We start from the raw sequence: 22,050 nt of genomic DNA, 5'->3' as shown, positions 1-22,050 counted from the left end.
TTACATTTTTACATACTGTAATGCAATTTTTTCGGTATCTTTGCTTGCTTTACATTATTTTTCATCAACATAACCCAAATATCCAAAGTTTTAATAATATGCATTGATTTATGTATTAACTATTACAATAAATTGCTTAAAAGTGCAAAAAAACCTAATGAAAATTGTTTTGGGGTTTTTATTCCATATTATTAAAAATTCAGAAACTGCAAAGCTGTATCCCTCAAGTTTGTAATAAAAAAAATGCGCAATATCCTGTAGCCTTCTTTATAAAGATTTTTGTTATGGGCACTTTATTGTGTATTTTTATAAACACATCACTGCAAAGAAAAAGCACTCTTAGACCTGGTGAATGTGTGAAATATTAGTCTAAGTCCTCGGATTTTATACGCAAAAAGAGTGATCGATCTGTTTTGTCTGGTTTGAAATCAAAAATGAATACGCAATCGTAGCACCAGCCCATTGCTGGGCTCTATAGGGTTAAGAAAGAAGTCTTACCCGATAGCCTTAAATTAGCGTTTGTTACTTAGGATTGCTGCTTTGGGTGTGATCATGTGTTCTTCACAGATATCCCAATTAAATAAGAAAAAAAAACCCTCTTCATATGAAGCATTTCTTTAACTGCAAGTGTTGATCACAGTGGTGTGCTTTTTTTCACCTTTTGATTTATTAAATATTCCTATGAAATACCAGTTGGCAAGGTGATAATGGTACCTGCTTCTGTATTCCTTTAAGTACTTTCACATTAAAGAATGCTCATTTTAGCAGCCTTCGCATTTAAAGGCATGGTAGGTGCATTAGCCAGAAAACAGGATGACTAATGCTTCTCAACATGTGTTCATTGTGACTGCAGAATATAGAGAACCTTCAAGCTACCGAGCCAGTAAAAAGGACGAACAAATGCAGGGCAGTAATGTAACTACCCAAGAGTTCATGATTAAACTAATAGCATTAATGTTCCTGTAAGTTACTTCCTTGATTTTACTGTCCTTTTACAGTCCTCAGGGGGAAGCTCTGCAACTGGTAATAACAATAAAAGTATCAATATTGCTGAGATTCTGACATATTATCTCTGACACATTATGCAACGGAACCACTTAACTTGGTGCTTAATTGTCACGACTAGTCATTCACTGAAATCCACACACATCATGTATTTATTACAACTGCCACACTGATGCAAATTCTGGCAACAGCCCAGCAAATTAGAATAATTTTTTAACAAAGAAGCATGGATTCTCGGGATATAAATTAAATTACCAGTACCTGAAAATTTCCCTCTAAAGACACAATCACATGTGGATAAATTTAATGGCTTAAAATTGGCATCGGTGTCACTTAGGCAGTTCCATTCCTTTGATGATCTCTATTTCTGAAAAGAAACCCCCCCAAAAAAGCTGCTAAATTATTGCTGCTAACGCTTTGTTTGAATGATGCTAATTATTCTGCCGCTCACATCTGCTTAAGTTCCTGTTGGCAGTGGCTTTCTTTATGTCAGAATGATACTGCTTTGTGTTGCCCTTCACTGTCTTAATAATACAGCCCTCTGGAGGCAAAATAACCCCCTAGGAATTCTGCCAGCTACAGGAAATCACTCAGATGCAGCAATCGTTCATTAAAAACATATTGCCGGGATCGCACTGATGTCGTACTTTCCCTGTCCTAAAAGCATTTAACCCTTGACGAGCGTCTGTGAGTTGGCTCACAGCACAATTTTTCCACTCGTGATGTGAGATAGAAAAGCTTACCGGTTCACGTTGAAACGTCTCCTGTGCATCACTGTTTGCACCTCATTGCAGGACAGTTGTTATATAGGTAACTTGAAGTGATGCTACCCCCAGGAAAATGTGGCAACCATGGCTGTCTTCCAAATATATGTATTAGACCACTGTTTATTTTGTAAATCCAGGTTCCAGTTGGAGATAGGATTTATGGCTCTTTGAAGGGAGTGAGATCTTGAAGAGCTGTTCCTTTCAAGGAACCGTTCAAAAGACTGGTTCGCTGTTTAATTCATTTATTTTTTAGAAGACAACCAAGAGTAACTAATTTTTAATCAAGGAAACAATCACTGGTAGCAGTTAGAAGATATGACAAGAAATCAGAATTGTTCAAACTTACACATTCCAACAATATATATTCTATTGAGTTGTACGTATACTTTTTATATACATATTTACATTTCATTCTTCTTTATTATGTTTATATTTCTTTGTATAATTAAAATTCTCTTGTGTGTTTTACATTGTTTATGTTATTTTTATATAAATATCTACAATATATGGCGGTATAAGATGTTTGTTGGCCCATGACTTAAAAGAGATGTTTTCCTGACAAATATTGCATTGTGCGCTACCTTCCGTGTCCTCCCCAGAAAAGTGCATCCAAATGCTGCTATATTTCCTTTGACTCTGACTCATTTTGTGGGTTTTTTTTTTTTCTAGTATCTTCAGCAGTAAATGTGGCTTCACTCCAGTCTCTAATCAGTCGGACTTGGACGGCGCTCACACTCCTCCTCCTGTAAGTTAGCTGCATATATAGCTGAGTTCACATTAACGGGGGGTCTTGTGGACAACTCAAACTTGGTGATGTCGTTACTCGTTCACGTGCAAGCAGCGTGGACAACTCAGACTCATGGGGCACACAGGTGACACCTGAAGAAAGCGTGGGCAATTTGCACATACGAACGGCTCGCATCTGCAAACCAGTTCTCATCGTTCACTTAAAAATATACGAGTATGATGACACAAATTAGTTGCATCAGTGCTGTAATTTCATCCATTGACTGACCAAGTAAAAACACAGACAACGCTGAGCAAACTTTCAACCTGTTTCCTCTTCATATTATTTCAGTCAAATCAGAGGTCAACCTCACAGCGGGTCTCCTCTTCTGCCTCCAATCCGAAGCTTCCTGCCCCTGGCTCACCTCCATGTGCATGAACCCCACCCCATACCGTCCTTCCAAAGCCTTTGCATCGCTGCCATTCGGTGTGATGAGGCTCCTCACAGGCAAGGCAGTGGGGGTTCACAGTGTCAGCCTTGGGGTGATTCAAGCATGTAGCAGTTAGCTGTCAAATGTGTGGACAATGCTATCACATACTGGCTCCACAGGCCTTGTTCCCACCCGCAGAAGCTGGAAAGGAGGGTGAGAATAATTTTTTCAGATGCTTTCAACACTATCCAGTTCCTCCTGCTTGGAGAGAAGCTCAAAGCGATGCATGTGGATAGCATAGCTTCCTGGATTATGGAGTGACTAGCTCAGTGACAGGCAGCAGTTCATTGTTGTTCAAGGGCAGTGTATTGGATACACTGCAGAGCAACACACGGATGCCCCGGGTAACTGTATTGTCAGGTTTCAAGTCCACTTTCTACACCTCTCCTTTTAAGATTCAACTCAGGGTCATGGCAACTCCACAAGTTCTTTGATGACTCCTGTGCTGTGGGGTGCATAGGTTAGGGCAAGAAAAGGAGCATACGAGGCAGCCAAAAGAAACCAGATGACTGTTACACGGGCAACCATTTGCAGCTCAACATCAGTGTGACAAAGGAGCTGGAAGTGGATTTCAGCCTGTCACCATCCAGGGTGAGGAGAGAGAAATGGATGGTTCACTGGAACCAACAGGCTACTTAACACGTTCTACTAATCAGTGGAGGCCAGCACACATTTGTAGTGGTGAAGAACGAAGAAAGGATTAACAGCACGATGAGGCTACACTGAGCAGCAGGGTGGGGGGTGGGGGTGAAGCACAAGTCCAACTTTGCACAATCTTTGCGGTGAACTGGTTCAGCTGCTGTATAGCATACACACGATCACCTTCCACCTCATATACCCAACATGCAACACCATACAGTTTAGCTGCTCATCTGTGTCAACAGTCATCAGACCATGCAATAATTCCTGTCTAAATACCCTCCCATCTCAGCCGGCTTAGAGCCAGCTGAACTCTACTGCCCTGCTCTGACAGCTTAAGGTACAGCTTTTTATAAACAGGGCAACATGAATACATCACCACACAGCTGCATATGTCTGCCCATCTCGTACAAATCATACTGAACTAAACAATCTAGGTGATTATTTGGCGACATGCAGACGCGTGTAACTTTACTGCGCATAATGATGGCCTCAGACTTTATTGTTTCTCGATATAATGTGTTCAATTAAATGACTAACGTGTCTGCATGTGACAAAGAAAGTAGGTTGTGTGTGTAAGTATGGGGCCCCAAATGGCATCCTTTCACAGGGATTCTGTATTTGTAACACTACACATGGTCTATTCCAATATTCCAATACAAACAATTGCGGCAAACTATGGACACCGTATATATATATATATATATATATATATATATATGTATAATTTTTTACATATATATGTGTGTGTGTGTGTGTGTGTGTGTGTGTGTGTGTGTTTGTTAAGTTGTGTATGATATGAACCCTGTAAATCACCACAAGGCCCTACACAAACAACATATATTAAAAAGATTTGTCTTCAAGGGTCAGCTGATGAAACAAAGCTGCCAGTTGCATCGTGCATTCTGTCTTTCAAATCATTTCTTAGAGTGTAACGAAAAACAACAGCCCCGAAAATGAAAGTGATAATTGCATTTGTATCACATGCGCAAATCAATAGGCACTCTACCCCTCCTAACGCTGAATTTGACTATCTCAGCTCTGTACATCCCCAACAAGACACCAACCAGATCAATAACATTCAAGGGCAATGAGCGGGAGAGACTAAACGCCGAGTTTTGCACACTGTACCACAACTTGCACATGTCGGCCATGCAGTTGTGATGCCGATTAAAAACGCGCATTTCAATCTAGGTTATGTTGACCTTTAGTAACTCCTAGACCGCTGCTCCTCATGAGCTGTTTGGAGCCGCACACGCTGAGAAGCAGGAGTCAGTCTCCGCGATGCACAAGAGGAGATCATATTAGTGGTGTGATAATGAAATACAGTCAGAGACTTACTTTAAGACGGCGCTGTCCCCCTGTCTGACGGTGATGTTGTCCTTTAATACAGAATCCCCGCTTCTGGCTGGAACTCCTGCAGGTACAAGGAATAACAATTTAAGTCCGAGGACGACAAGGCATTTCCCAGGCACTGCCAGATAGCCACAAATTCCCATGTTTTTCCGTCACCCGCGCAACTTCCAGGAAAACTTGAACCGTTGGATAATTCCTTTTTTTCCTTTTCTTTTTTTTTTTTTTTTTTTGGCGTCTTGAGCTGCGGACCGCAAATTCCACTCCACAAACAAGACGCAGCAGCCTACTGGAACTGCCCTGGTTTTTGCTCCAAGTAAACAGGCTTGTTATGAAATACTGTCCGTGTCGATAAACGCGGGCAGGAAAGTGTCTTTCCACCCGCCAGCCGCTCTAGGAAAACTGACTTGGGAGGAGAGGAAAAAGGACCGTGTTTCTCCGAGAAATGCGCACCGTCTCCTCCGCTTCAAACTGTAATCGCCGTGAAATGGATGCTCTCGCAGAGATGCATCAGCCAAGTCTCCTTGTATGTTTCCCCCCCCTCTCCCTCGGTGTTCCTTTCTCTCTGTCGCCTGGGTGACACTCGGTAAAGCTGCGGATACTCAAAGCAAAAGGCTGAATTTGCTTCTTTATTTTTTGATTTTTCGTTTTCAGCTTCTGAAGTAACCCACTTCTCTCTCTCTCTCTCTCTCTCTCTTTCTCTCTCTCCCCCTCTTCCTCTCTCTCTTCTCTCCCCCTGTTAATCGCCAGGTAGCATCACTTACATGTACCATGGGCACCATATGGTCCAGCCTGCAGTGTTCTCATATTCACAAAGGTTATGGGTCATTCCACAATTGGAGGACATTTTACGTCCCACCCATAAAATTTCAAGTAATCCATGTACAAAATACTGAAACATGCAGTTGTTGTGTAAATTTACTTGTCCTGAGAGCAAATTTAAAAAAATAAAATAAAATAGAAAAGAATGTTTGAAAATGCATTTTTTAAAATACCAAAGAAGTCTGGAGTTCCCCCTAAAATGCCATTTTTATCTTGTCCCACCTCCTGATGACAAGATTGAATCTAAAAAAAACTGTTAAAATTAAATTTGAATCTCCTTTGTTTTGGTATTATTTGTTTCATTGATGTCTCTTGTAATTGTGGGAACATTTCTTTATTATTCCATTATTATGCATTGAACATGTGCCCCACAACAACCCTGTAGAAGAGGAAGAAAACAGTGACTCACATGACATGTATTAACATCATCAACCAGCTTTTCAAAAGAATGATTAGAGCGAAGCTATGTCCATACTTTCCTTACATTGTCAGCCTCGACTGAATGTCTCACTCTACCTCATGTTACCCTGTTATGCATATTATCGGGATAAGACAAATTCTTCTCACTTTTTTCCATCAGTAAGTTGTCCTCCTGGTCAGCAGTAACAGCTAGCTAAATATCTAGCTTCTACTCCTGAGAAAAAGCTAACATTAGCATGGATTAGCATCCCTGTTACTGTGATTATAGTAGGGTTAGCAAGCAACAAATAAAACGTAATAAAAATGGTACCACTGTGTAAGCTGAGCCAATCAAGCCTTTTTATAGTTTATTACCTATTATTACTCCACCAAGGAACATGGCGGAGTTATGTGACGATCGGCGTACATTTGCCTGTTTGTCTGTGCACAACATTACTCTAAAACGGAGTATCAGATTTGAATGAAATTATCAGGGAAGGTCAGAAATGACACAAGGACTAACTGATTAGATTTTGGCAGTGATATGGCTTATAGTCTGAATGTACAGATTTGTTGCATATTTCTGCATTGCGAGATGGCGGCACGTTGTGACGACAAGTGAACACTACATCAGCTGCCTGCTGACAATCACTTGATTGTGATCCTACGACAGATTGACAGCTGCGGACTTATCAGTACTTATCTGTTGGAAATGATACAACTGAGCAGCTCCGGTGGAGTACTGCGCTATCTGAGTGCTTTTCTTGTTGATGAATATGTAGTAGAAAACTTTAAAAGAGAAGGTTATTTTTTCTTATAGTTAATGGCTCTCAAACTGGGGTTCAAGGACCAGGAGGTGTCCTTGAGAGGCGTTTATGAGGGACAGTCATGTTTATCAGCATGACAAAAATAAATCATTTCTTTGGATGCTCAATATGACTCAATCACAGTGAGCACCCATGCATGTTATAGGATCATACTTGCTGATTTAGACTTCAGAGGAGTGTGCTCAGTACATATGGAGACCGTGAATGCATTTTTCCTTAATTGGGATCACTTGTAGCTCAGTGACGCCGAGTGGATGACCAGCAGGAGCACCCTGAGGCTGCGAAATAAAATGAGGAATTGTTCAATTTAGCAATAATTTAATTCACTTCCGACAATCAGACGATGAATCGAGATTCTAATAATAGACTTCACACTCGACACTGGTTTCTCAGTAAGTGCCGTTCAGTAGCACTTGAAACAGTTATCGTTGATGTACTGAATGATTCGAGACGGAGGTTCTTGGGACAAAATGTCTCCAAATATCACTGCGCTGTGCTTTTATTTGGTATGACAGGGGACAGGTCAACAGCCACTTCTAGTGAATGGAGTTGTAGGTGAAATATTCATCATCTCCCTCCTCCAGGTTTTCTGTGGGGATTCATGAAGAGATGTGTGACATGATGAATGCTGAAATTAAATTCGATCAGTTAGAGAAATCCTACCACAGGGACGTGTTTTAGAGTCAAAAACCCTCAAAATGACTTAAAATACTTGATTTTAATGAAATGCTGTCCCATTGACCTCTGCTTGGAAAGATCTGCATTGATGTATTTAATTAAAAGCTGTGAAACCATCTTGTAGACTTAAAATAAAAGCAGAACCTTTTGATCAGAATTAATACTGAGTTGTCGTAGAAATCTAATATCTGTGACAATTATTTAACCCCTTTACAAAAGGTGTTTTTGTAAGGTGTCAATTTTTATTTATTTTTTTTACACACTTCTTAGATGAGGGAATTTTTCACTTGATGCGTTTGATGATTAGGTTGTGGAAGAGTTGCAACTTTTAGGGAAAGTGTTAAAGTTAGAGAGGCTGAACTTCACTGAAGCGACATACACTTTGTTTACTAATGTGCTCCAGTTCTGTTCCTCCCTGCCCCCATCTGTATGCATGAAAGGGTTGCCGGCCACTAGGGATGAGAGTGGCACTTTGCTGTGAATCTAACAGCAGCTCCCTGAATTTACTATGACAGCTTTTGAGCCTCATGAGAAGATTGAACAAGATAATTTCTTTACCTTAACATCAATTTGGCATGCTGTTAAGATATCGGATAGGAGGCAACAAAAGACTGACAGCACTGGATGCCATCAGTGGGAAAAGATACGAGTAACACATGGTATTGTTCTTGTCTGGTATCAAATGTCTGTGCTAATGTGAAAGCACTGATTTGCTCATATTTTCAGGCTACAGTCTACATTGTCAGTCTCATCATACATACATACACGACTGTTCAAAAGTTTGGAGTCACTTAAAAATGTCCTATTTTTGAAAGAAAATCTGTTTTTTTTTTCAGTGAAGATAACATTAAATTAGTCAGAAATATAGTCTAAAAATTGTTGATGTGGTAAATGACTATTCTAGCTGGAAACGGCTGATTTTTAATGGAATATCTCCATAGGGGTACAGAGGAACATTTCTATCAACCATCACTCCTGTGTTCTAATGCTACATTGAGTTAGCTAATGGAGTTGAAAGGCTAATTGATGATCAGAAAAGCCTTGTGCAGTTATGTTAGCACATGAATAAATGTGTGAGTTTTCATGAAAAACATGAAATTGTCTGGGTGACCCAAACTTTAGGACAGTAGTCAACATTTGATTTCACAGTAAAAACACTTATATTTATAATAAACACATTAAGTGCACAGCACATGGGAGGTAGAGCCTTCAGTTATCAGCTCCTTTGTTGTGGAATCAGCTCTCACTTTGCGTTTGGGAGGCAGACACCCTCTCTACTTTTAATATTAGGCTTAAAACTTTCCTCTTTGATAAAGTTTGTAGTTGGGGCTGCTCAGGATCACCTCAGCTGTCCCTTAGTTATGCTGCTATAGGTTTAGACAGCTGGAGAACTTCCCGTGATGCGCTGGGCTCCTCTCCTCTACTCTCGTCTTTCTTTCTCCCACCAGTACATGTCACTGACATGGTGTATTCTCTCTCTGTACTTTTAGTTTTGTTCTCTCTGGAGATACCTCTGGATCTAGAGCTGCACATCTCCAATCTGCCGTCACTTGTCTCACCAACCTCTAAAGTCATTATTGTTTTCTTACGTACTCCATCTGCTAACCTGCTATCCCCACCCCAACTACTTCTCCATCTTCCTGTATCCCCACTCACACCCCAACCAGTTGAGGCAGATGGCCACCTTCCTTGAGTCTGGCTCTGTCTGACTTTTTTTCTTTTCCCTTTCTCCTAAAGGCGTTTTTTATTCATTCCCACTGCTGCTAAGTGGTTACTCATGGGAATTCTGAAGGAAATTTTGGATTTGTTAGGATTGTCTGTTTAAAATTTGTGATGTCTTCACCTTACTGTGTGAAACGCTATGAGATGACACTTGTTTTGTACTGGTGCTGTAAAAATAAAATTATATTCAACTGAATTAAATTGTGCATTTTCAAAGGTGTGGGACTTTTTACAGATGTTCTTGTCGAATTGTGTGGTTGCAGCAGCAGTTGATAGCATCAATCCAATATACACTAACAATCAAAAGTTGGGAGTCACCTAGGCAATTTCATGTTTTTCAGGAAAAGTCACTTTTATTCATGTGCTAACATAATTGCACAAGGGTTTTCGAATCATCAATTAGTCTTTCAACATGATTAGCTAACACAATGTAGCATTAGAACACAGGAGTGATGGTTGCTGGAAATGGGCCTCTGTAACCCTATGTAGATGTTCCATTAAAAATCCAGCTAGAATTGTCCTTTACCACATTTACAATGTTTATACTGTATTTCTGATTCATTTAAGGATATCGTCATTGATAAATATCTTTCAAAAATAAGGACATTTCGAAGTGACCCCAAACTTTTGAACAGTAGTGCAAGTGAACACTCCAGGGTGTCATTAAATCTGCTATTCACACCATCATGTATGTCCAATTGCACCTGTTTCCACCATTTGAAGGCAGCACCTTAAGGCCACAGTTCTCCTGTTTCAAATTCCAGAATGCCCTCAGTCTAGCATTCATGCAATCATGAATGCTAGCCCAAGTATACAAGCAGGCGCTTGTTGTAACACATGAGCAGCTCATCACATTTACCAAACTGTCGTTCAGTTTATTCGAAGGTTGTTATTGAAGAATTATGATGATGTCTTGTGCCAGAGAAATTGGGCAAAGATAAGACCTAATTGAAATTATATCTGCCTAGAGTGCAACACAAGTCCTGACTTTGTGCACGTCTTAATGGTTTTTAAATTAAAACCCTCCCTGACCTCAGCAAAATCTAAGATATGTGCTCTTAATTAGAGTCAAGGATACAGGGAGGGGGTGGGCTTGTGAGACATTTGTTCACAGACACCCTACTCAGTCGATTTGTGCAACATTTGGTCACGTAGCGTTTTAACACCTTGGTGACTTCTGCTGTCAATGCACAGCGAGGATAGAGAGGGTTTATTAAGAATACCGTCAAGAGAGACGATAAAAATCAGCAGAAATGTACAGTAGTTTTAGCTATCAGCTCTGTGTCGTGCTGTTTTGAGGATAAAATAAGAGTGCAATCCATTTTAATCCATGTCATATGCATTATGTTTTTGACCGTGATCGTTCTGCCTTACAGCAGGTCAGGTACATCCGATGACCTTGCCAAAGTTCCACCACAAGCGAGAGTGCCAGGCATGCATAAATGACAAATTAGAATGGCATTGTTTGTTGCACGGCCCACATGAATCATTCTTGAAGTATCACACAAACACAGATAGAGGAGGAGCAAAAGAGGGAGAGAGAGAGAGAGAGAAAAAAACTAAACTATGTGGCCTAGATCAACTACCCATGCTCTAAAATGGGAGGTAGACATATTGATTTTAACATGCTCAGATGAACAAAGCCATTTCGCTTAAGTCAACATCTTTTTGACTGGTCGCAGCTGTATACAGTCCAACTCTTTCTGGCAGATTGTTTTTCTCATTTATTTCACTTATACATGCAGTGACATTCACATAATTTCCTGCTGCAGCGCATTAACACCGGACCCTGGGTGGTTTATTCAGACAATCCATGCTAATCTTCATTCATATCATGCAAGGATGGGCAGAGCTAGCAGACAATGAACGGGCCTCTGACCAAAGCAAGCTAATACCCAAGCTAAAACATGGGTAGACTGTATAAAGAGAATTTACTCAACAGAATCAGTCATCTGCAGGAGCTCAGATTCCTCTGGCACACAGATGCCAACAGTATGCAAGTTATGCATGAGAAGTTTATGTTCTGAGGTCAGGTGTTTTTGATTTGGTTTATACTTGAGTATGTAGGTTGGGCCCATTTCTTATTCATAATATGTCTATCTGTTCACTGCAGCAGAGTTAACTCCACCCCTCCACATATCTCTACTATCTACTATCTCTCAGTAGCTTGAGAACAGCTTTGATGAGAAAACTGTTAGTGAGGATGCCATTGTGCCATTGAAGACTACTGCTAGTAGTAAGGTAAAAGCCTTTGTGCATAAGGCCCAAGACAGCCAGCACTTAATGTCATACTGCCAGTCAATACAGTTATGTTGAGTCAAATATTTGAATCATTGGCAATAAATATCAGCAAATTCATAAAACCTGCATCATAAATATTTCTAAAAGTACAATAAGCAGTTCAAGTTGGCCACAGCAACTTCAAAAACTCTTTAGGAAGAAGAAGAAAATGCTGTATAGCTCATCATTTTCCCAGGGTTTTTTGGTATGATGTGCACATTATTGATCAGTGTAATATGAGAAACCGATTAGGAGCAACTGACAAGACATTGATGAAGAGATCCACACCTGTTCAGATGTATCTCAATACAATTCCTACATGCCACCGTGTAATGCAGAAATTCTTCCATCCATTAGCTGTACCTGGTTATCTCTTGGACAGGGATGTGTGGGGAATTGTGGAGCAGTTAGCTATAGTCCATCTCAGCTGATATTGGGTGTGAGGTAAAACAGGTCTGCAATCAATTCAAGGGCTGACACAGAGAAGAGCAAGACAGCTAGTCACACTTGCAGCCAATTTAGAATCTCCCATTTATCTACCATGCATGTCTATGGACTGTGGGAGGAAGCCAGAGCACAGCAGAAAATGCAAGTCATCACAAGAACTCCGTGCAGAATCAGACGCCACACAGACGGCATTCTCATTTGCTATATTGTTTCTCTGATCCATAGAAATCCTCTAAAAACAGTTTCACATTATGTGTGCAGATGAAACTTGAAGGTTGCTTCAGCAGTCTAAGCTCATCAAAACTACTGAAGACCTTTTAAATTTGAAAACAACGATAAAAAGAAAAATCTCTGTGAGTTGCAACAGACAGTATTGTTGCTAAAGCACTATTTCAGTTTGAACTTGGGCTGTTAGAAGCCTCATAGTAGCATTTGTGGAACTTTTGAATGCATTTCCAGAAGAAGCACTGTGGGACTGTGTTCCCCATCACTTACACTAAAGAAGGGGTCCCTGTATGGGTCATTCCAGAATTGGAGGACATTTCATATTTCACTCATCAAATTTCAAATAATCCACATACAAAATACTAAAACATGCAGTTGTTGTGTAAATGTACTTGTCCCGAGACCAAATCTTAAAAAAAATGTTTGAAAATATTTTTTAAAATACCTATTAAGTCTACATTTCTATAGATGCTCTAACCTTCTATCCCAGAAATTATTTAAGCATAGTGCTGCCTTTTTAAAATCAACAGTGATTTTAAGTCGACAAATGTCATCTGCTGAGCCTCAAACTTCTTTTTCATGTTTGCTTTGTGTCTTCTCCATTTTCAGTATCTGTTCATAGCAACTGAAGCATGTTTGGTATGTTTCTAAGTAACTGCACTCAGTTGGTTGTCTTGTTCGTATAGTGAGAAAGTCATTAGTCACTGCAAGCCCAAATGAGGGCAATTTTACTTTAGTAACCTTCTGATTTCAGTCTTCCTTAACCACAATCAATATTAGTATAAATGTAATTTCAATGCAATGGAGTTGAGGCATATAAGCTGGGCAATTAATTCACAAATATGTCCATCACCAATTTCTTGTTCAATATATGAAACATTTAGATAATTACTCCAAATGTGCATTATTCATGCATCAGTTGTCCCAGTTCTTACTTCTTTGAACTGATCTGCATTATGGCCAGTTATTTCAGCAAAAAAATACAGAATTCAGCATTGATCAGTTAGAAACAAATATCTGTTTTGTTATGTAACTGGCTGAAATACAGAAGTTTTTTTTTTCAGTGAGAACAGACTGATTGCTTCTGTTGTTGTTTCTTCTTCTTCTTTTTCTATCAAATAGCAACTTGATTCAGGTTTGCTTCAAACTATGCAGGAGATTAAGTGCTCCTGGCATGAAGAGCTGCTCATGATTTCAACTTTGATCTCAGATAACTACATATGCCTCAGTCTTGACTTATCAGACAGCTTAAATCAGGCGCTTCACTGCATTTGCAGCATTTGGAACAAAAGAAAAAAAAGCAGTTTGTACCCAGGCTTTAAAATGTAAGGCTGGTCTTTCGTTGCTCTCAAAAACTGGTGCTGGTCTTGTTTCCATCTGATCCAATTCTAAACCCTCCACAACTTTTCTCCCTGCTATTGCTGCACGATGTGTTGTGAAGTCAGTCAATGTAAGCGGGGTGTGAGGACATGAATTATTTAAGAAGCCCGTACCTTTAAGTGATCTGAATGCTCAGACATCCTGTGTTATCAATAGGTGTAATATTCACTATGCTCCCAGCAGGCGTGTGTTCAGCAGATATGCAGATACACTATCAGAGGCTCTCCTGCTGACCTCTGCGTGACATTCTTGTGTGCGTGTGTCTGAATTAAAAGTGCGCACTCCAAGACATGGCACTGATCTGGAACATGCTAGTAGGGGTCTTACAAGTGCGGTCAATTTGTAAAACTTCTTGCTTTTTCAACCAGTCTGTCAATATTCCAACCATTCCAGCTACTCTACCGACTACAAGTAATGGACATAAAAGCTGCTTGAAGGTCAAAGCTAAATCCTCCTGCATTAAGGCATTCAGCTTTTATGAGAGCCTAGAAAATATGAAAGGCATCAACAAGGACTGTGTGATTCTAAAGCCATACTAGCATATTTACTTTCTCTGCACAACACAGAATGAATCTGATCTCCTGAATATTTTCTCATTTAAACTTTGTTTCAATGTCACTAAAAGAAAAAAAAAAAGCTGTTTATGTAGCGCACCTCTGTCGAGATGAACTGAAATTGAGGATTGGTGCCATGCAAATGGTTTGGGTAACGACGGCTTTGAGAAGGCATATTAACAGTTACCTTGGGCGAAAAGCTTAATAAGTTTTTGGAGCGTATTAGGACAAGGAGATAAGACTAATGAAGAGCGAAATGATCTGGCGGTATTTACTTATGTTTGCACAGAAGACACTTCCGAAAAAGCTTAATCAGTAAACAGTTACGACCCCTTCCCTTAACAGAACAAACAAACAAAAGAAAATCTAATATTATGGGTCATTTACACAACGTTTCTTTGTTGAGAAATCACTTTGGTAACTGTATTGATTAGCAATGTAATGCTCTGAGACAGACCCTGTGGTTATCCAGGATGGAGTCAATGTGGCTGCCAATTCAGCTCTAATGTCAGTTTCATCAACATTAAACTGTTCATTTGTATGTATGTAAATGTGGCAGTCTCTAACCCTAAGGTTATAAACAATTTAGACGGTGACAATAACAGCATCCAATCGGAGGTGAGAGGATCCGCTCCCAGTAATGCTTATTTAGGCAGAGACTGTCATCCCAGAGATAGATTCTACTCACTTCAAGGTGAATGCATCTGACTGAGCAATTTCCCTTCAAATATTAGTCAAATGGAACTAATACCTTGGGATGGAATAAATCAACCACTCAGATCTTATTTGACACTGACATATGGATGGCAGTTTGGGAAAGTTGGGGAAAAAATATCAACATGATGAGAAAATGTTTAAAGACGGGTTATGCACAATTTCAGACAGTTAATCATCCAATTTGTACATCAGCAGGAGTCAGTCAGAAAATGGTATCAGTGATGAATTCATTTTTTAGGGCTGCTTTAGTTGTCCTTAAAGCAAGAGATTTATTCACTTCTGGATTTCCAGTCATACAGACTACAGAGCCGTAAACTGGTGCTTTTGGTAGCCACAAGAAACTAAACCACAGCAGTCATCTTATTATTTAATTTTTGAAAAAGCACACGAGTAAATGTGACAATTGCCACAACTACAACGTGTAAGAAGATGTGTTGCGGTCAAGACATCCTTTGTAAACGCTGATCATAACATTACTGGTTTAGGTCTGGCCAGGAATCTTTAGTGCTCATCATGCCTCTCTCTCCAGCTCAGCATTCCCCAACAGCCTCCACTGTGAGCTACCCAAAACAGCAGAAAAGTAATCATTAAATGAAAAAAAAAAGTGATGTGATGGAGATATGTTTTTGCAAAGATATGCAGAAGGAATGAAGTGTGCAGCCAAAGCAGTCAGAGCGCAGGGGTTGTGCTGGGTGTTTATTGATGTAGCTTCCAAAACACAGTCTAGATAGAATCACAGTATCAGTTTAGAAGCCTCAAAAATGGAAGCACAGATACCGAGTGCCTAAAATTCACATCAGCTTTAACCTTTAAAACTGTTTCAGTTCTTATTAAATTACAGAGCAATTGTCTGTTGATATTAAATTATCATCTGTATTGCAGAGTTCGAACTTAGCTGAGTGTGTGACCCTCAGGATTTTCTGCACTGCAAATACAGTAGGCTGGTGCATAAATATGTGGTGAAGACACACTGAAAAATGATTTTATTAGACTATAGTGTTAGTATCTGCTGTACAAACTGACTTCATGATGATTTCGGGAGTGGTCATCAACTCACAATTAAATATAGTTTGAAGACGCGTGTTAATCTGTAATATACTCACTATGCTATGCAAAATATCACTGTTATTCAGTAAAGGTACACAGTGGATTGAGATTGCTCACTTTTACAAACAACAAGAGTGTCAACAAGCATTACTTCACAATATAACATTGGAAAAACTCATTATCTATGTTTTTATTGTCTGTGTTGTTCTAAATATCTGGGCTGCACAGTGGCTTGGTGGCTAGCACTTTTCCTTGTATGGTGCCATGCAATCCACTTATGGATTTTGGAAAGTCACAAACAGATCAATATATATTCAGGGGTGAAAGTAGTTTTAAATTCTTGCCGGAACTATTAGTAATAGTTCCGGACCGTTCCGGCTTACTTTCACCCCATTCCGTTGATGCTAAGCATTGTAAATCCTGTTGAAAGTTTTTCAGCCAATCACAAGAACGTGTGGAATTTCACATGTAATTTATTGCTCGTCCCAGTGCAATAAATCAAGCGCACCCATTTGCTATTGGCTGCTACTGGCCATAACAATCGCTGTGTTACGGAAGTAGACACGCATGCGCACTCACGTACTGCTGAGTGAACTCCGGTCGATATCTATGGATAGTAGGCAGGCCGGGCGGCGTACCGGCGTACCCATAGATACCGGTGGAAGAGCGGCGTACCGCCAGCAGATCTTTTCCCAGAACTGCGTTCCGCCACCAGATCTTTTGCCGGTACACAGTTCCGGACCGTTCCGGCTTACTTTCACCCTTGTATATATTTAGTGAATATGTAGCTTTTCTTCCTCCCTAATTCACACTATACAATGCAGTGTAAAAATATTAACTTTTAGTGATAAAAATCTGATTTGCTGTGGTTTAATTCATAAAACATCCACACTGACTGAAGATACAAATCTTTCTTTACATTTAACCCCAATCACCATGTTTCCTTACAGTTCCTTATCCTCGCCATCCTACCTATCCACCTTCCACTGACACAGATTCCGTTCGGAAACAATCAAAAAAATTGGACACACCTTCTCATTTAATGGTTTTAATTTAGTTATTTTGGAAATTGTAGATCAATACTGAAGACATCAAAACTATGAAATAATACATATGGAGTGACGTTTGAAACAAAAAAGTGCCAATCTTCAGTATTTATCTGCAATATAGAAAATAATACAAATAATAAAAGCATTGAATGAGAAGGTGTGTCCAAACTTTTGACTGGTATTGTATGTATGGAGAAAACAAACAAACAGAATAATTTAATGTCATCCAGCCAGTGATCGCATTACATCGTGTAAATTAAATTAGCTGACTTTGAAATATCACAAGAACCTGCAAGACAATAAGAGCAGTAACTGCTGTAGCTGTAACTAATAAAGCAATGTTTGTCACAAACATCAGTGAGCATCTTTGCTGCTTCTACATTTTACTTGCAGTGACCAGAAATGAATGTATCTAGACATATCCCACATGCTGTTAAAATGAGTGTGAAGTAAATTTGGGTCTGACTGCACCTTAAAAGTAATTCTCCAGTGTAACACTATGCACTGCCTCAGTTAAACAACCCTTTGACCTTTTTTCACATCCCCTCCCACTTGTGCACTGTTTCCCATAAACTCCACTCTGTACAACTAAACTGTGTTCTCAAGTACATTATGCGACCCGCATTTCTAATCATGTATGGTTTTCCAACTGTCACACCTTTTCAGTCAGCCCAGGTAAGCCAGGAATGGAAGGAGGAGCACCAAACATGTTGCAAAATGGCTGCACTTCAACACAAACCAAGATATTTATCTAAACCTCACTAAGAACTGTTTGTGCCTAAAGCTTATAAAGCATTGAGTGAAACTGAAATCTTTCCAAAAAATGTTTAAATGTTTGTCCTCTTCCTGCACCTCTTCTCAATAACTTTTCATCTCACTTTATTAACTAATTGTACATAATTTTTCTAACCAACATCCTACTTTCATTGAGCTTTTTGTTGCTCTTTACATTAGCTGACCTGATCAGGGTAAAAAAGGCCTGTGATTGGCTGAAATTTGCTACAGCAAGCTAAAGTTTCTAAAACTTGAAAACATAGCCGACAGTAGGTGCTGAAGCCCAAGCTGCTCTCAGACCAATTGAATAATAATAAGCAGTCAAATAATGTGGATTTTTTTGCCTAATGATGCTGAAACAAATGCTGCCTCCCCGAGCCCTAAAGCCACAGATATGTGTCTCCACATCCGCACTTTGACTTTGTGGCTCTTCAGACTGGAACTGGTTCATTACATGATCTCACTTGTTTTTTTGAAGTTTCTGTTTTTGCCTTTATTAAATAGGACACTGGAGAGTGATTGACTGGGTAGAAGAGTGGGGAATGATATGCAGTAAATGAGCATTGGTCGGATTTGAACCCATGACTACTGCGTCGGGCATTATTGCCTCTGTTTATGGGTTGCCCGCTCAGCCAGCTGAGCTATCTGGGCGCACGCATGGTCTAACTTTAAAGGTAACAAGTGAATTCCTTCAACATGTAAATGTCAACACACTGTAGTTGTATAGGAATGTAATGTTTATAAGACGGGGTTGGGATTTGACAGCAGATTGTGCTAGCAGTGTTTCTTCCCCTGGTCGTTGCACCATCACTGTGGCCAAACTCTGCTTTTTTATGACCAGTGTTAAAGGTATGGTGTTTCAAACTGACCAAAGCAGGCCAGGAAAGAAATGTGCACCAGAGGACCACAATATTTCAGAAATAACAACAAAAGCACTCAGAGAGCACAGTACTCCAAGGCCTCTCAGTCGTTGTATGACTTCTGACAGATGAAATCTTTAAACATTTCGTGGCCCATCGCGGTCGATATGTAGTAGGATCGCAATCGTGATCATCACCAGGCAGTAGACGTAGTGCTCACTTGTAGTCATAGTTACATTGACGTCGTGCTGCTATCTCGCAATGATGCAGAAATTTTGAACAAGTCTGTGGATCTAGACTATAAGCCGCATCCATACAGACAGACAAACCAGCACCGATCGTCACACAACAGCACCACATTCCTTGGCGGAATACTGAAACAAGCAGTATAATTCTTCCAAACATTTTCCAGCCAACTTCGAGCCAACATGTCTCATTTTCTCAAGTTTCAGAAAGGAGGTGCTCATTTATTCCAGTCGAGAAGAATAGAATCTCTGGTAGTCACGGAGGTGTCTTTAAGGGATTGGGACTAATTACTCTATGAAATATCTTCATGTTGGTATTATTGGCCCAGAATGTGCCGAATTTGGCACAGGACATGTGTATATAATCTGCTATTTGCAGTGAGGAAATGAATTGTCTATATATTAGGAGCATTTTTTGCCAGTGTCTTTGATTTGTTAAACGTGTTCTCAAAACCATATACACAAGTTTGGAGTTCATTTTTTCCTAATTTCACTCCTAAAAATTGCAAAAGATACTTGAACTGCACTGAACAGAGATTTGGCCCAAATTATTTACACATTGACATATCGTCACATAACCCCGCCACGATCCTTGGTGGAGTAATGGCAAAGGCAGAATGTGTATCAAGGTATCTAGAACTATTTGTCTTTGAACTACTGTGTTTACCCTCAGTGGGAGTTGGGAGTTCATGCTAGTATCAACAGACCCTGTCGCCTCCTCACTGTGGCTCTTTGAGTTTATGCTGCATTTGTAAGCTGCCCATCACATGCACAGATGGAACAGATATACACCTGCTCTAATTAAGCCACTCGTCTTCACAGGCATCATAGTGACTTGCGTTTCATTTGCACTATAAATACAAGGTGCATTTTCACGCTTCAAGTCCATTTTCTTTTTCCTTTTTTTAGCTTTATGCACTTAACTGCAGAGACTGAGTGTCAGGCTCTGGGCTCTTCCTAAATGCAGGCGACCTCCAGCTCTACACTGCGCCTCAGCACCCTCCTGTGCAGACACAGATGGAGCTCCACAGCTGCCTGCTGCTGCTCTGCTAACGTGCTGCTCACGGTACGCCTTCTAGGTAGACACGGCTTTTAGTCACGCGCACGCACACACACACTCAGACACACACACACACACACACACACAGCTGTGACATTACCAAGACAACAGACATGCTGACATGATTCATCTCTTGTGATTCTCGCTCTCTGCAGCTCCCTGTCATTCAGTTTTTTTTCCCAGAGGACTGTGCAAAGAAGCAGTATTTGTTTCCTACACGGATAATTGTGTTTTCAGATTTGGGAAAATGATAAATTATCACTTGTAAGAATTAAAGTGATTAAGCCATTACACAGAGAAACTGTGGTTTCCTGTAAAAAAAACACAAAAAAAAAAAACTGAGATGATACTCCTGCTTTTCACCGATTTTCTTATTTAATTGCTTAACTCAGTAAGAGGTGATTGCTTTTTCTGAGTGTGTCACAACACCACCAGTGAATGGCTCATTGGGGCATTTTGATTCAGCCAGGGCTGTTTTCTTTGGCCAACCAATTTCTGCGCTCACTGTATAAAAGTCTTGAGGGCACAATTACAACTGGCAATGGAAAGGAAAATGTTGGCATTGAGAAGAAAAATGAGGTGTAATCTCCCTCATTTTCTTATCTGTGGAAGTCCCAGAAGCCTGAGAGGGTACAGTATTTCCCCAGATAAAAGTCCAAACGATATTCCACTCACACAAACAGCAACTCAGAAGTACATAACAGTCTTTACTATCTACACTGATATCCCTATCGGTTTGTTTTGGATTGAAGATGGGCTAACGCATTTTCCTCTCTGCTCTCTGATCTGAGGTGAATTTAGCCTTGTGGTGGAAATAAAACCCATATATTATGGTAATTTTTCAATATTATGTCATCATCCTCATTCCTCCTCTCATGGTAGTGCTCACAGATAAGACAGAGCAGGTCTGGTGATTGAAGACATTTGCAATGGCATGACTCGATTAATTCCACACACTAGATCTTAATTAACTCAGCATAACCACACAGATGATTTGTGTGCCGATGGGATTTGGTCAATGGGGATGACTGCTTGAAGTAGATATGCTCATTCAATATTCATTATCTCCCTGTCCCATTTCCTCACGGGGCAGAGCAGGTCTTTCACGAGATCAAGATATCTTCCTCATGTCTTCAAATGCATAAAGAGTTCAATATGAAGCCTTCATGTTAAATGAATTCTATCAAAAGGGTGAACTGTTTTAAAAATTAATTGGCCATGAAACATTTTTGCCCCAGTTGATTTAGCTACACTAAGCTAGCTCTCACCTTTCCTGTGAATCAAACGCAACATAAACACATTCATTTAATGGGGTGAAAACTGCTTTTGAAAGCTGAAATTCTTTCCTGAGTTCTCAAACATCAGATTTCAGGGCCAATGTTCGCACTGAATGGAATTACTGAGCTAAGAATGCAATGGGGCACCTTCCATTCTCAGACGACTGTAACAAAGATGAGTGAAAAGACTCAGGAGTACGGATTTATTATCCATATCAAAAGCCAAAAATGGGAGACAAATATAAACCATTCGTCAGCTCTGGGCCCATCAGCACAAAGCCTCGGGGAGTCGCATTAAGACAGCTAAAATGTGATGTTTAAAAGTGTGTTGAAAGGATGTGCCACATTGTTGAACAAACCCATAATAATACGATGAGGGGTGCAACACGCTAAGCTCAAACCTGTTATTGTTTCCATCATATCTGCACTGGCAAACTCTGTGGTGGAACACTGTGGCCCTGAACACTGTTACCTCCTCTCATCTGCTCTTTGTGCACTAAACACACAAAGGAGCAGTGGCTCAATGGCATCTTGCTTTCATTATTCTATTTGTTTGTGGAACTGAATGGCGAGTGAAAAAAAAAAGATCATGTGAGCACACAGATTTGTATAACCTTGAAGCTGTTATGAATTTTAGACTCTTCACAATAAAAAAAAAATCCAGTTTAGAACTGTTGTGTTGGAGGAGGTTATATTTTGTTTCATT

At 40.0% G+C, this 22,050-nt stretch overlaps 1 protein-coding gene across 2 annotated transcripts in view; it reads right to left on the bottom strand.

Moving 5' to 3' along the window:
- The window catches only part of opcml (opioid binding protein/cell adhesion molecule-like), a 422,175-nt gene that overhangs the window by 228,341 nt on the left and 171,784 nt on the right, over positions 1-22,050 (bottom strand). The window contains exon 2 of one of the 2 annotated variants that reach the window (XM_051937548.1): positions 4,970-5,045. In XM_051937548.1, coding sequence (XP_051793508.1) covers positions 4,970-5,045 — 76 coding nt within the window. Of the gene's footprint in view, positions 1-4,969; positions 5,689-22,050 lie in introns of those variants that run through there. The other variant, XM_022196415.2, reaches the window with a different exon arrangement.

Source organism: Acanthochromis polyacanthus, chromosome 17 (assembly GCF_021347895.1).
Source record: "Acanthochromis polyacanthus isolate Apoly-LR-REF ecotype Palm Island chromosome 17, KAUST_Apoly_ChrSc, whole genome shotgun sequence".
In the NCBI taxonomy this organism is placed as follows: domain Eukaryota; kingdom Metazoa; phylum Chordata; class Actinopteri; family Pomacentridae; genus Acanthochromis; species Acanthochromis polyacanthus.
The sequence above is the reverse complement of the archived record's forward strand: the minus strand, read 5'-3'. Positions and strand labels throughout refer to the sequence as shown.